Source organism: Aythya marila (assembly GCF_965140915.1).
Source record: "Aythya marila genome assembly, chromosome: 1".
In the NCBI taxonomy this organism is placed as follows: domain Eukaryota; kingdom Metazoa; phylum Chordata; class Aves; order Anseriformes; family Anatidae; genus Aythya; species Aythya marila.
Genome location: NC_139042.1, coordinates 92,517,158 through 92,533,783, shown reverse-complemented (window position 1 = coordinate 92,533,783; position 16,626 = coordinate 92,517,158). Strand labels below are relative to the sequence as shown.

Below are 16,626 nucleotides of genomic sequence, written 5' to 3'. Positions count from 1 at the left end.
AAAAGCTTCTACAGGGTGTTTACAAAATCCAGCCCAAGAATCCAAGGTGCAGGGAGCCATTCCCCTACCCACTGACTGCACACAATTGCCAGAGACTAATGCAAGCCATCATTTCTATTTCTTTTATTTTTTTCCCCTTTGTCAAATCTGGTCCTTCCTTGTCACAATTGCTTTCTGTATGAATTGTAATCCTTACAGAGTGTAATCGTGGTTGAAAAATGTTCCAACAGACTGATACAGTTCCATCTTTTTAATTTAAATATCAACACTGCTGAATCAAGTAGAATTGCCCTTGTGATGGATGTCACTGTATGTGTATACACACATACGTACATATGCATGTACCTGTGTGAATGTCTTTATCTATACATGTAGTGGCACATATATTGCTGTGTGCATATAAACAGATATGTATACACAAATAAATGTATATAGTGGCAAAGATGACAAGGAAAAAAATAAAAACATTCATCTGTATTTACTACATTCATCTATATTTACTATTCAGACTGATAGGAATGTAAAGGGGAAGGATGGAAGAGGATCTAATAGTAAATGAGATTAAAATAAACCCTTCTGCTTGGATAATAATTAGTGCTGTTTGTAGGTATGCAGAAAAGAATTTTGTAAGTGGACATTGAGTTGTGTTCATAACCATTACCCTTTTGGGAAAACAGTCCTCCCACATTTATTTTTAGACAACTCTAGACTGAAAAGCAGCCTATTTTGTTGGGGACTAAGTTGTTGCATAATGTTGGCTCACAACTCTTCAAAATTCAGATGTTTGCTTTTAAAAAAGAAGATACACTTTCCATTTTTGTACTTGGCACATCAAAAAAAGAAAGGGGATATCAATATTGCCTTTACCTCCTCTTGATGTGTCTCCCTTGGAAGATGTTTCAGCATCTTCGTAAAGGCAGAAATGTACTGACTGTTCCTCCTTCTTCTGCCCCAAGGACCTGAGAATTACACAGAGCCTGCTATTCTTGGTCTACATCACCATTGGGTCAAACAAAACTCCAGGCAATCCGCTGAGTTTTAGACTGCTTTCTGACACTCACTGCAGCTTATCAGAATGCAAAACTACCCCAGCCATGACATTTTTAACATGGGAATGATTCTTTAGTTGTGGACCATACGATAAAAGCTTTTTTTACTGAGCCCTTGTTTATCATAAAGATATACGTGTCACAGAGAGGGTATTTTCCTGTCCCCACAGCATGAGGTTTCCACCTTGCTGGTAAGGATATGTACCACATCCTGGGAGAGGCATCCGATTCCAGCAGTGACATCAGGGTGATTTTCTCAAGCAGTTGATTAAGGGCCTGCCCATCTGCTGCTGTTTATAAGCCCTTGGGACTTGTCGCATGAACATTTCCAGTGCCCAAAGTTGTGTTAGGAATTCTTGTCCCTCTTGCTTCTGGAAGAACAAGGTCTAGCAAAAACAGACCTTTTGCAAGCAGGGAATCACGTTGCTCTCCAATGTTTTTCCTCTTTGTTGCTTGATCAGAATCAGAGGCATACAGGCAAAGCAAGTATTTATTGTTGCCATTAGTCTAGCTTTTGCCCTCTTAAATCCTTTGCATCTAAGGCATAGACATTTTGTAGGCCATTATAGAGCCTTTTCTGACTTTGCCAGAGGGCCCTGGTCTGTCCATCCCACCAGGTCTCTGAGAAGCAAAGAACATCAAACTAAATGAAAATGTGCTGGATGCAGTCCTACCTCATTCGCCTTCCACCTTTCAAGAAGTGCACGTGCGTTTTTTGTGTCTCTCACTAAAGTGATGCACTTGATATCAGCAGTACTATGTTTCTGAGGAGACCGAGGAGACTGGCACACTGCTGACTTCCACCTTCCAATGGGGATTTGAGGATTTAGGTCTGTTCATGAGCTCTGGCTCTTGAGTAGGACAATATTCAGTACCTTTTTGAGTATGTTAGAAATTAATTACAAAGATGAAGGGTGATATAATATGATGTGAGCTGATATTTGCACTTGGCATTTTGAATGATAAACCAATATTAATCACGTTATCATCCTTCAGTGGTAGCATTGTCATTATTATATCTGTAAACCGAAAGCCCTATCAGTTTCAGCAGCAAATAACAAAGAAAGTACTCCCTGCCCCAGAGCACTTGCAATCCAAATATCACAAAAGACAGGGTTACGTGCCTCCTTAACGAAAGCCAGATGTTTGATTTCAAGGAGGGAATTAAAATTTATTTTCACTAGGGAATTTTTCTCAAGCAGAAGGTCAGCATGGGAGAAAGCACGCAGGAAGTTTCCCTACTGGCATTTGTGCTAATTAAGGGTGCAGAACAGATTCAGTAAATAACCCACTGTTTTCACAAGCCAATAAACATTTTGAAAAGCATCTCCTTCTGAGCTTTAAATACCAGAGAATAAATGTGATTTATTTATTTTCAGTTAAATAGAGTTAAATATTTTTAGCTGGGGTTTTTGTGGCCTGAAAAAAAGTGGAAGGAAGGAAAAGTCAGGAGAACAATTTTCCTCCTGTTTTACAATGCGTGACCACGTCTTTCACTTCACCTGAGAATGCCAAAAGCTGGTTTGAAGTCTCTTTGTGCTCTGAACATTGAACTTCAGGTCACCTCCTTGCCAGGCATCTCTCCTTTATCTTGACTATGTTTGCAGAAAAGGCGGTCAATTGCTTTTGTCTTTTATGGACTACCAAGCCCGTGATGCAATATTATCTTTTTCCAAGCCAGCATTTTGATTTCTGCTTCCCTTTTCAGCACTAGGGTATAGTAGGAAAACTGCAAATGTTTGTGACAGCAGTTGAGGCTGTGAGGAGGTCAGGATGATTTTCCTCTCAGTACCTGGGGAAACAGACGGTGCTGCCAAAGTGGGGCATGGGCTGCATGGAGGAGAGGGAGGAGGAACAACAGCTTTTCCTGGCATCAGAAGTGGAAAGATCAGAGATGAGAAAATACGCTGCAAAGGAGCGTGGTTCTTCCCCAGGATAATGGGAAACTCCTGCTGAAGGAAGGAGGCTTCCTTCTGCCCGCACAGAGCCCTGCAAAGTTCCCCCCTTGCCTGACGTCTGGGGCTTAGTATTAGGTTCCCACTCTTCTGTTACTTAATTCACAGGTATTGACAGAATAAACCTCGTTAGCATGCCGGAAAACATGGTGCCAGCTGGAGCTTTGTCACAGTGTTTAAGCAAAAGCCTGAACTCAACAGATGCTTCGGATGACAGAAGTCATTTGGTGGGCGAAACCGTGGCAAATGTATATGCGTCAAAATGCAGAGTCAGAGCAGGATGCTAATAGCCTCCTGCTGAGCAATTCAGAGGGATTTTTAGCCCAGCAGTGCCTTCTAGGCAAGATTTGGCTTGGCTCTATCAGGCACCTGGCACAGTGGCTCTTACAGGTCTGTAAGACATAGTCTGCTTTTGTGGGGAGAGGATGAGCAAGGGTGTGGAAAAAAAAACACAGATCCTTTGATTTTAATCACACTGATGATTTAGTATCAATCTCAAAACAGAAGTAGTTTCAAAAACAACAGCTAGACTTGACAGAAGGCCAGGATTTTCTTAAAAAAAAAAAAAAAAGAGAGAGAGAGAGAGAGAGAGAGAGAAAGAAGAAGAAAGAAAAGCATTGCATTTTTTCACTGGATACAGTGAGATCTGTGAAACTACTGGGGATTTTTATGTTTGTTTAGATTCCCTCAGAGACACAGATCTGTAGTCATGGCTTGTCTGGTCATTTTGGCACAAATATTAACTCTCTTATTCTTTTTCTTGCAACCCCAGCTTCTGTTCTGTGTTGGTTTTATTTTTTTTTTCTTCTGCCTGTTTGAAAAACCTATCTCCCCTAACTCCTTTATACTTAGTAATGAGGGATGATCACACTTGAAGTAATTAACAAGGGGAGAAAAAAAAAAGAAAAAGAAATGCTACGCCTTCCCAAAACTACTTACTGTGTTCCTTCTTCTAAACAAATACATTCATGGGTTTGTACCTTCTAAGCAAGTTAAAATGTGCTGTTTTCTTGCAAACCTGTCTCGATGTCCATACTTAATATCCATGCAGTAGGTGAGGGTGCCATAATTTTCCCTGTCTGTATACGAAGGTTCCCTTAGTTCAGTGTTTCTGCTTGAAAAGTCTCCTCTTCCTTCATGAGCTTCTCTGTTTTTAATTGAACTGGCTCAGCACCACACAGAAGCAATTTCCCTTTAGGTCCTTCAAAGTGAGATGTTTTCTCTAAGTGTTTAAATCTAATGCATCAATGAAAGATGTTCTACAAATTGTGAAATGTTTTCTAGGGTTTGGATTACAGACTGGTTTGTGCAAACAGTTAGATAAATCTCTCATCAGAAGCATGTGGTTGGTTTTGTGTATACGTCCCTTAGCTGTAAGCAGGATCATGTGCTGATTAAAAAAGGGAAGTGGATTGTATATTTTGGCCATTTTATTTTGTGCTTCAGACCTGCTTAACAGAAGCAGATTTTGTGTGTGTGTGTGTGTAAGAGATGGATTCACGTGGGTATCTGTCAGTGGAGTGCACAGTCCCCTGTCCTTCCCATCTGTATCCCACCTGTGTGTCAGATGGGCTTGGGAGGTTTAAGAAGTGGGAAGTCATCCTTCTTCCAGGAGGAGCAGCAGGTGCTCTCCATCAAAAAAGAGATAGAGGTAGCCACCTCAGCAAAACTGGTGGAGCCTGGCCATGTCCGTGGGCTAGTGGCTGGTCTTTGCATGACATTATTTTCTTGAGCCCCATGGAGCCAGGTCAGCAAAGAACAGGATTGGTGTCACAGCTCTGTTCCTGGCTCCTTGCTGCAGAGGATGATGTTTTGGCCAGCAGGACAGAGAGCAGAGCCTCTGGTTGCATGGTACAGGCCTTACTCTTGGCTGAATGGGGCCTCCAGGCAGACCTGGCCCATGTAATCCATGGAGATGCTGAGCAGAAGAGACCTTCTGACTTTTCTTCCAACTGAACCATCATAGCAAAGTGCAATACCAGACACTCAGCCTGCTTGCTTTTGAAAATGCCTGTTTTTAGAGCTGTAAACAAGCATGCCATGAAACGTCTTCAGTGGGATGTGCTTCCCTGCAGCACTGCTAAGCCATGTATGAAGTGTGACCAACCCTCACATCTGGTACCAGTCTCGGTGTCGGGAACGGGACCACACGATTAAAGCATGGGAGGAAACAAGAGCTTCTCTGTGCTGAGGTTGCACAATCGGCGCTCAGTCGGAGGAGCAAGGCCAGGCAGAGGTTCAGCATGACCTCCGCCTGACTCATATTTTTTCCTGCTGTTACCAATAAGAGCTTTTTCCTCATGAGTCACTTTAAAACATTTTGTGCATGTTCAGGGAAAAAAAACACAACCCAAAGATTTTCCTGAGGAACAGTCTGTCGGTAAGGCAGAACGAATCACTGAATGCAGTCAGGGGCTGCTCTGTCTGCACAGCTGAGCTAAACAACTCTTAGGATTTCCAGTGAATGGTTTTCTGCTGTCGTATGTGAATGTCCTTTTGTTTTTGGTGCATTTGTCACCAAAGCACATCAGTGAAATAAGCAAGTGTTACTATTCCACTTTTTGGATGTGTCTGAAGCTCATGGAAACAAGGACCCCTTCAAAAAGCTGCCAGGTTACTGTCCATCCTCACATAGGCCTGGCATATACTGGCAAAATTGTGTTTTTCCTATTTTTATTTTTATTTTTATTCAGCTAACGTAAGCAAAAACACATCTATAGTATTGTAGCCTTGGCTTCCACAGGGTCTGAAATGTTGGACTTTCTGCCTCTCCCCATGTCTTCATTGCACTGTCAAGTTTGACCTGTGGCTCATGGCCACACATGAGATTGGTGGCAGGGAGCTGAGGTCTCTCAAATCCCAGACCAGAGTTTTATCTCTGAGGGCTGAGTAGTTCAGATATCTGAGAAGTACAAACCTCTGTCAGGAGCATTAAGGTGTCCATAGTATGTACTGAATTTCAGAAAATGGAATAAATTTGTGTGATGATGATGAGTGATTTATTTTGTTTCGTCTTTAACTGCATAAAGTTTCTTCTGGCTAAGTCATCCTGTTGCCTTCTTCTAACACCTTTTGGCCTTGCTGGCCAACTGGAGCCAGTTTTGACAGCTGACAACTTGAAGGCTATAAAGTTCCTGTACCAATGGCTGATTTTAAGAGGTCGGCTTGAATGATTTACTGGTTCTCAGGCTTTAAGTTCTGTACATTTACAGAAGACATGTTGATTTCTGGAGCACGCTTTTTCAGCAGCTTTCGTTGGATTCCCATGGAACCAAAACCCATGCCTGGTTATACTCCCATGGAACCCAAATGCATAGTCCTGCTTCCTGCATGCAAGCCAGTCTGTCTTGAAACGTCATGACTGTTTTGGGTATCTGGTATAGTGATTACTTCATAGACAAAATAATGCAAAAGCAAAAAGAAATGTTCCAGCAACTGACCTTTCTGTGTCAAACTCCTGGCTTAAAGAAGATTGGGATCTTTAAGTGACTAAGTAAGTCAAAAGTGTATGTCTGTAAAGAAATAAATGCCTAAGAAGAGTGATGACAAAGCCTGCACTCAGTGATGATATTATACAGTTCAGCAGAGTCAAATCCTATGTGTCCCATCTCTAAATATATGCTTTTTTTTTTTTTTTTTTTTTTTTTTTTTTTTTTGCATGGATTTTACATGGCTTTTATTGGCATAGTTCTTGTTTGTATAAATGACACACTTCAGATCAATTCAGACATTACAAACGTAACTGCAGAAAGTATAAACAACAAAGCCAAGAGAACAGATCAGCTCCTGATGACTGGACCAGGAGGGCTGTGATGAGCTCCTCCCAGAGTGCACTCCAGCACACTACCAGCACCATACAGCCAGGCATTTGATTCCAGTAAGCATTTCCTTCTCTGTTCCTCTCAGTTGACCTTCCTCATCAGCATAGCAAAAGTGAGCAAATTTTCCACTGGGGTCTTAAGTTAACACCTAGTTGAAATGAACGAGGGAAAAAACACCAAAACTTTATTTGTGAAATAAACCAGTAGCTGCTAAAAATATAATTACATGTAACCAGCAATGTGTGTACAAGTGGTTGGTTTTCCAAAATGATTGATAAATCTATCTAGCTTCCCTGCAGGAGACTCTGTATTGAGCTGTGTTGGGTAAACACAACTCATTACAGCAACTACAGTAATATGAGGAGCACATGCTACTTGCGTGGGATGCAGGGCATCGTCTTAAACTTATTGCAGTTGCTTACTGCAGTGCAAGAATGTGTCTGGAAGATTTTTAAATGGCTGTACGTGCACAGGATATGTGCTTATTTGACTGAGTGGTGTCTCCCAACACCTGCATGGCTGAGAAATGAAGTTGTTTAGTGCATAAATGGTTGTAATGCTGATGAAACAAAGCAGTTATACATCAGAACCTCTAAGAATTTGAAAATTACAAGGTCATTGCTGTATATGTCTTTTGTATCCATTTCTTACCTAGATTAAACGCCCACTGACTTTACTTACAGTTTTGTTTGAAAAGGGGTTTCTGCATATCTGTGTAGGAACCGTTTCAGTCACTCCTGCAATGAAGTTGCAACTCGCTGTTGTTTACCTCTCCCTGAGTACAGGCCTGCAACAGCTGCCAGCCTTGAGGCTGAGCTGTGGCTATGCAAAGTTGGATCCATGTTTCCTAAAAGTCCTAAAGCTGAGCATGTACCTAAATACTCTAGATCAGAGACGTCAGTCTTTTATTGCAAGTTGGAGGATTATCTTCAGTCATGGAAGTCCTCAGTGCTGAAGATGGTAACATTTGTTTTACAGCTAACTCTGAAAGCAGCAGCTGTTTAAGACATATGGCAGCCTATCCAGCAATTTAGGATTCTAAGTGGGAGACCCCAACACAATCCAGTTCAGATATCAGCCTGGAATTACCCATATTTGAATTTAGCCAGGACATAAGCTTCTTGCAGAAAGTGCCAAGTCATTTCTAAGTACTGCAGATCTTTTTTTGTTAGAGCTAGCTGAAATTTTTCAATCATGATTTTTTTTTTTAATGTTATTAGTGGGATTTTCGAGTCAAATGCATTCTTCGTAAAGCCTACAGCCAGTCTCCCAGCTGCCTCCCTGTGCTAAGAGGAGATAAAAATGGTACACCTGGGACCTGCAGCCCAACTAGACATCCTGGAGTGGGCAGGAGAAAGGGTGCTAAGGCACACATTCTCCTCAGGCATAGCAGCAATATTTCCAAACCAATATATATATATTTGGTTGAAATGTTCTCCTATGCCCATTTTGCACTTTTCACCAAACCAATTTTTCAGTTGAGGGCCCTGACTGTCCTGCCTTGTGAGTGCTGAAAAGGTGATTGCCTGGAAGTATTTTATAGAAACTGTATTAGTGATATTCTGCACATATAGAAATGAAAGAGTTTGTGGTTCTAGCTCCCTTACATCTGGCTCTTTTATGCACATGAAATTGCCTATGGTGCTGCTATCTGTATTTAAGTACAGATCTGAACATATTACATCAGCTCAAAGAACCGTACCTGTGACTTTCCATACCTCATTGTCAGCTCCTAATAAAATACTGAGTTGGGTTTAGTCCTTTACTGCGTATAAGCCAAGTTAGTAAGTTATTGTCGTGCATTGTAAAGCCACAGACACATTCCTCTTGGGAGCCTGCCTTTGTGATTTACATGAAGAAAAGAAAGGGGTTTTGGTTTCGGAAGCGTACTGACTCATGCCCTCTCTGCTAGGCATTCTTGTTTGCCAGCACTGCTCTAGCTTATGTGGTGCTGAAATTGCAATGAAACGAGGAGCAAAGTGAGAACAGCCAGTGAAACAGCATAAATTCAGGAAAAGCATTGACAGAGACATTGTACTCATGTTCAAGACCTGGAAACAATATCATTTGATGTGTGAACAGTAACAAAATTTAGGATATATATACCTGACAGCTGAGGTACATAAACCTATCTCCTAACTGTCAGGTATTCAAGGCAAAAAGGGAATAAGTGCTCCGAGGGATAACCATGGATTAAACCAGGAATTTTGGAATGCCTTGCTCTCAAAGTGATGCAGGGAGGTGAAGCCGGGCAGGCAGAAGAGGCAGGTTCCCAGGGGAGAACATGAACGAGAGAGAAGCGGTGAAATTCCCACCGGAGTCCCTTTGTTTCTGCTGCTAGCAGCTATCACCCACCTGCAGCAGGAGAACAAACACAGCACAGTTTCCCTTGATCCAAAAGCCTGAAAGTGAGGCCAACTGAGCTGGACTGCCCTGCAAACGAAGCAGTAAGAAGGGCTCATCCTGGCCAGGCGACACCATGGCCAGGGTCCCTACTCTGGTTTTGGTTCTCATCCTCTGGGCAGCCACGCAGCAGGGAAGGGGAAATGAAATCACAGGTGAGTGATGCAAACCAGTGCAGAGGACCACAGTTATTCTGTAGGACAGCTTGGGTTGGGTGTGGGATATCTCTTTATCTCAAATAAATAAAGTAGTGGCCCTCTCCAAAGAGCTGGCAGCATTGCAGCGACCATTTATGAAGTCTCTGTTGACAATTAACCAAACAAAGCCTCATCTTTTGTGCCCAAATCCTAGTCTTCAGGCAAAAGCCTTGTCTTTTCCTCTGTGCCACAGGTAAATGAGTAGGATTTCTGCTTTATGTTCAGGAATGTGCACATTTTTATGAGAATTGTCTTCAGAATAAACTTTTGGAGGAAATTATGTGGTAGCGTACATGGCAAATTCTGAGAGATGCATAAAATGAGACCGTAGGTGACGTGTTTAACTTTCATCTATGTTGTAGGCTGTAGTTTGGAAAAAAAAGAAAAAACAACTAATCCAGTTGCAGGGTTTTAACTGCTATATTAAATCCTAAATCATTCTTAATTTCTGGTTTGATTTATTTAGATGAAAAAAGATTGTGATTTTTTGGCTGGCTTTTATTGTGTTTTTTTAATTAAGAGGTTTTTTGAGTCTCAGTTAAAATCAAAACCATATTTTTAAAAGCTTTGCAAACTTTTCTGTTATCCTGTCAAAGCCACATTTAAAAAAGCTGTTGCTAGAGGTCGGGAGTCAGCAGAATGCCTGTTCTGCTGCTGCTTCAAGTCAATGTTTCTGATTTTAGAAAGAGCTTGAAATGACCAGAAAAACTGAGTTCTCAATGCATTTTTTTCCCCATGTTTCAGAGCCTCTGCCTTTTAAAGTTGCATTTGAATCTGCCTTCTGTGAGCCTGTTCCAACAGACTACTTTTGAGGTTACGGCAAAGCAGGAGAGGGGCTCATCTCTGGCTCTTGCTGTCTTCCAGTGAAAGGTTTTGCAGATTTCGGCTCACAGTGACATTTCTGGCCCTTGAGCAGCTCTTGTGAGGTTTCCAGAATTGCAACTAAGTCTGTGGTGTAAAAGCCATCTTTTTAATTATTATTTATTTTTATTTGTATTTATTTATTTATTTGTTTTTGTTGCTGAGTTTTTGATCCTGCTCTCAGCTTCTGACTCTGCTCTGGGTTTGACTTTCAGTCCTGAGCAGCCTGCTCCTAACACAGGCTTCCCTTGCAGCCTTTCTCCTGAGTATCTATTTCTATTAACAAAACAGGTGCTTTAAGGTTTTTGTTTTTTTTTCTTCCTCTTGCTTAACACAATAAAATTAATACTTTTTCCTGCCAGTGCTGAAAGCTGGTGATTGCTAAGATAAAAACATGAAGCCCAGAGATGACTAACATAGCACTGCCAATGGTAGGGGACTCCCTTCTTCTGCTTTGCTATTAACTATGTGCTGCTGGAAAAAGCAGCCGGTGTTGTTTGATTCCGCTTGATAGTGCCATAATCCCATAGATGGGGGCTAATGAGAACTGACAGCCAATTTGCTAAGGAGCCCAAATTGATCTAAGCCACATTGCTCAGCAGGAAACTGCTGTCAGCAAATAATTGAATGCTGTGAGTGCCAAAACTTATTTTAAACTGGATCGATGTGGTGGGTGACGGTAAGGTTGGTGGTGCTGCACCTTCTCCTGTCACCTTCAGTCTAACCTCTTCCAGGAGGGTATCTTTCTGTACCTCCAGAGCCATGTCTCAGACCTTCTCTTTTGGCTTTGGCAGCCTCATTCCATAGCTAGTATCAATGTTTAAGAATGAAATATGATTTCATATCTGCTATGACAGCTGTAGCTTCTAATTATAAACTGTGTCTAATTCTATACCATTTTATTCTCAGTTTCATACCTGTATTTATGTTGCACATTGCTGTAAAGCCTAAGCCAGCTCAGCTGACTCTGGAATTTTTAGCTTTCCAGTGCTATGCCTTTGCTGCAGCCTCAGCTCTGCACTGACAACATCGGTCTCCAGTGCTCTCCTTACTCAGCTGCTTGTGCCTGATATAAAGTGGTAATCAGTCACATGCATTGGAAGAACAGTCCTTGATCTGTGATTTCTGCTCCCAAACGCAGATTTTTTCTTGTTTCCCTTCTCCCTGAGGGATGTCCTAAATTCAGCTGGGGAGGGAGGCTGTGGCTGGCTACGGACTTTCATGATCAGACCTCTGTCCTCCTTCCTGGAGGAAGGCCTTCTGAGTCACTTGGTGGAACGAGCTTGAGGGACATTTTGTGGCCTACGGCATCTGTCCCATGACTTCTGCTGGACTGTCCTTGCACTGCACATGCATAATCCTGTTCTAAGCTCTTTTACCAGTCCTGTTCTAATTGCACATATATTATTTGTTTATCTGGAAAGCTAAACATGATAAAAGCACATGATTCCTAAGAGCCTGAGTAACTTTTTTGTTTCTTTGTTTGAATTGTTTTTGCATGTTTCATCTTCTCTGGCAAGAAATAAGCTGTACAAATAAGATAAACCATAAATACTTCCATTTTATGCTTGTTGTGTATGCTATGTTAGCTTTAGTCCGTGTGTTGACTGGCCCAGGTCCCCTAAGAGCTCTTAGAAAAAACAATCCTACCACATTCGAATCTCTGCAGCTAAATCATATTTACCCCTATTAAAGTATCTTTTGCTTTGTCTCAAGGATGATAAAGGCCTTTTTAATTCTATCCCGTCTCCTTCCCAAATGGGACATGGGGTGACTCAGACCCATGGCTTGTATAACATCTTATTAAGGGACAGCCTAATGTCTGTAAGATGACTGTAGGTTGCTCAATGCTAATTCAATCCCATCTGTGGTGGTGTTGTTTTCTTTTTACTGCTCCCTCTCAAATACTTCAGTTTTAAGTAAAGCATGTAACAAAACTAACTTTAATACTCCTTGTGAGCAGTTTCAGAACCTCAGAAATTGAGCCCCATTCTCAAACTGGTATGAAATTATGTAGTTAATGAACTTATCTCTAACTCCATTTACATTGAAGGAACTGCAGCATCTCTCAGAGGACCTGGTCTAATACTGTCTACTACAAATGCAGGCAGGCAACACAGAAGCTCCAGGAATACCTTTTGTCTCAGATACCTGAAAGTCCTCCCCGGTGATGTATGAGCACACAGTTTTAGCCTAGGGCGGTGTCTGAAGGATGTCTTATTCCAGACACCTCCCATGACTCATCTGCCCATGAGTTGCTCACCCTTCTTTCCAGTTATAGTCAGCACAGCCAGATGAACCCTTCAGCAGCATGAGCCTGGAGTGGACATCTAAAGTGCTTGGATGACTGCTCTGGAAGTGCCTATTCTGCTCCACTGTTAATATCTATTAATGTGTATTAATTTACTTTACAAGTACTTGAGTTAAATTACCCTTTTTCTGCTTTGTACCTGAAGGCACTGAGAGCTCTTTGAATTTTCTGCCAATATGGATCGTTTTATGACTGAAATGATTCCCATGACAAGCAGTCACTACTAATCCTTTCTTCTGTCCATTTTCTTAAGTAACATTCTTCCTAACATCAGCCTCCCTGGAAGTCATTCATCTGTGTTGATGCTGTCACTGCTTTCTCATAACAGCATATTTAACTAGACACTGCAGGGAACTTATGCTGCAGGGTGACAAGTTATTACTGATCCCTCTCTTTCCTGTTTATTTTACTAATATTAATTTTTATTTTTCTTCTAGAAAAAGGCCTCTCTTTGCTAGGCTATCATCTGTGCAACTATAGCCTGACCAAAAATGTGTTTAAGATGGTTGCCTACCAAAAGTCCTATGAGAAGAACACTTCCTGTGGTGGATGGATCCCGTGGATGGTATGTCCCCGGACATATTATAAAACACAATATCATACAGTTGAAGTCCCTGAGACCACCAACCTTACAGATTGCTGTGAAGGATATGAACAAGTTGGTCTCTATTGCTCTTTAGGTAAGTTTCAGTCAGATTAATAGTTAATATAAAAGCTTCTGCTAGAGTAGGATTCATGTAAACTGAGACATGTAAAGGCTTAGTTCAGCCCTGGGCAATATGTTCCTGTTCACCGAAATGAGTGAGTCTGTAAAAATCCACAGTAAACTCAGCCCAACACGGGAAGGAGTAAACACGAAACACTAATGCTCCTGGTTCTTCCTGTTTGCCAGCCTTATTCACAAACTCCTGCCAGTTCATGGTGACCAAGAAGAAAGAGCTTGTTTGTCAACCCAAGAAGGGCTTAGTACTTGTCCTGGCCCAGGTCAAAATCTGTGGCCAAGTGGGATAACTCATGTAGCCTTGATGTGTGCTGTGTCTGCTGCCAGTGTGCTTGCATCTACTCTAGGAGCTTTCTTCTCAAAACTAATTTAGGATGCACTAACAATAATATTTCCTTTCATTTGGAGCAAGGCCAGTTCCCAGGCTTTTAGCTCAATTTTGGTGTTAATTTCAAACAACCTGTGGCCTTGGGGAAGATGGTACCAACCATCTTCCTATCAAAGCTACGTTAGGGCCCATTTTCTCAGGTGCTTCCTTGGTTATCTAGGGCTATGTTGTTGAAAGTAGTGAACCTTGTAGTGGATCTGATCTAACTTCTGAGTTATAACAGGACTCTACCTGGGAATCATCTTTGACTCAAGATGGAAGCTATTCTGCCTTCCCACTTCAGAACTAGCAGCTATAAACAAGAAATTCCTAATTTTTAGCAAGACTTGAGTCACAGGTGGAAGACATTCCTGGGGAAGTATGGGTTTCCAAAAAGTTTCCAAAGGGTTCCTGTGACAAAGTCCCAATGGGTATTGGTTTACTCAAGTAAGTTTGGTATAAACTGATATGATTTCAATAGCATTACAATGGAGTGGAAGGTGTCGTGAAACCTTTTTGATAAAAGAGGAATTTAGTTTTCTTTATATTAAGTCCTTTAAGAACATCTGTAGTCAAGCTGGAGTTGTACTTGGAAAAAAATATTCAGGTAGCATTTTGCACTAGATTATATATATTTGAGAAGATTCAAGTTATACCCATGCAATTATTTTTAAATTTTTTAATTAATTAAAAATTAATTAAATTAATTAAAAGTTGTATGCTTTTATTCTGAACTAGATTATCTAATCCAAGATCTAGTCTTAGATTGATTTTGGAGTAGGTCTTGGATTAGATAGGACAGCACTGGATTGTTCCAGCATCCAGCACACTTCTGCAAGACATAATTTTTTCTCCTGTTTTCTGCATGACGTTGCATTTCTCCATTTCCCCTTTTCACGTTATGGTTGTGGTAATTTATATAGTGTCGACACTGTAACAAAAGATCAAAAAGGAAAGGTCCTATTGCAGTCCTGATCCTCCTTTTGGGTCACAGGACTTGATTGACTCAGTTCTATGGGAATGTCCCCAAACCTGCTCCTGCATTGGGTCATATAATGTGATGTGAGAGGGTATGAGCTGTATGTCTTGTCATGGAATGCACCGAGAAGAATGTGTTCATCCTACATTTAAATTGCTTCAGAACATTGGAAAAATGAACCTCCAAACATTTTTGCAAGGTATTTTTTTGCAACATATGCTAGTAGAATACTGTATCTATCAGGAAAATGCTTTTAACGGAAAGGTCAGAACACAGAAGTGGTTGTTATGCTGTATTTGTTCTTAAAACAATGTGCAAGAGAAGAAGAAGAAAAGCATAATTAGGCACACATCATCCCTCACTTACTGTATCCTGCAATTGTTTTGTCTCCGTGGCTGTGGTGGAGTGTCAGCCAGGGCACAATTTGACCTGCATGTTATGGTATTTCCAGGCAAGCTTGCTTGACGGGCATAGGACCCACTGCTGATAATGCATGTTTTTCAAACAGCAGTTACAGGCTGGGAAAACTCTCCAGAAGATCTAATTAGTGTTGAATAGCAACTTCAGTAAGGTCATTTCAAATACATGCATCTGCATGCATGTGTGCACATGCGTAGTGTAAATAAATTAATCCAATGACAAGGCACAGAAGCAGTTGGAGAAAACTGCTTGTTGATCTCCTAGTAGAAGAAAATAACTGTGTCAGACAGATGTTGAAGGGTGGCCAGCTAGTTCTGTTTGCTTCTATTTGCACAAGGAACTCCTTGAGGGATCATGATTTTCAAAGTGCTTCAGAGCCGCCAGAATTCAAGATCACCTTCTTGGGTGGAGAAGAAGGCGTCCTGGTAACACTTTAAATATTTTTTTTCCGGTACAATTGTATGCCTTTTAAAAGCACCTCTGAAGGAATGTTAGGCTTGAGAAGTGTCAGTGAGATTTTTTCTAACATTAACAAATCTGTAAATCTCCTGTAAAGCTTAGCTGCAGAACTTCTGATCCACCCTTGCCACATTGTTGATATACACTCTAGGCAGGGTTGTCCATGAAATACTGTGGTCACCTTGACTCTTTTCCTGTCAAAGTAGATTTTGGAATATTTTAAACCATAAAAGGGTTTGTCTCGCTTCTAGGTAATTTCTCTGTTTAGATTATTCCAGTATCTTTGCTTTTCAGGGCATTAGTCATATGTTCTGTGAATGGTAATGCACTGTCTAGACACAGTCTTAAATAAATGATGAAAAGAGAAACTGGAACTGCTGAAATTACAGCACAGCATGCTGTTAAACTACCGTTATTTTCTTCTTGATGTTATCCATGCTGGCATACTCTCCATCCTACCAGAAGCTGGAGGGTCTGCATGACCTTTCAGAGAAACCTGGTCCTCGCCATTCCCCTCGCTTTCTTCCTGGAAGGAAACATTTATCCCTGCCTGAGATACGACAGGCTCTGCTTTCCTTATTATTTACTGTTGGGGCAAAAATATCTATATCACGAGTCAAGATACTCTGGTAGTTCTCACTAGCTGCCTATCAGTCCGTTAGGATGGTGCTATATATGTATGCACACACACAAACTACTTTAACTTTAAAATATATATATATATTTCTAAAAGTGCTAGAATTAATTCTAAAGTTAGAATTAAATAAAAACAATCATTGTTTCCTCTCCTTTTGCCTATGCATGCAAATAAACCCTGTTAATTACCCGACCCCGCTGCCTTGCCCTGAGTACCACATTTCCATGTGGTGCTCAGGGGCAACAGCCCCCCTACAGGGCATCCCAGCAGCGCTGTCCTGGCCTCTGCTTTCACAGCGTGTTTCAGTGCTCTTCTAAGCCTCTCTCTGAACAGAGAATTATTTATCACCTCATGAGGTGAATCCCGGGGTGATGCCCAGACAGCAATTTATCTTCATGAAGCCTGTGGGAGGAGAGGGAGGTTTTCTGCCTTTCACAACTGCAGCG

The 16,626-nt window shown here is 41.3% G+C and overlaps 1 protein-coding gene across 1 annotated transcript in view; it reads left to right on the top strand.

The window, feature by feature from the left end:
* Window positions 1-13,084: 13,084 nt before the first annotated feature.
* The window catches only part of UMODL1 (uromodulin like 1), a gene marked incomplete at its 3' end in the record, with an annotated part of 41,097 nt that continues 37,555 nt past the window's right edge, over window positions 13,085-16,626 (top strand). The window contains exon 1 of the mRNA XM_082755530.1: window positions 13,085-13,277. Within this exon, the coding sequence (XP_082611656.1) occupies window positions 13,100-13,277 (178 nt within the window). The 5' untranslated portion in view covers window positions 13,085-13,099. The remainder of the gene's footprint in view (window positions 13,278-16,626) is intronic.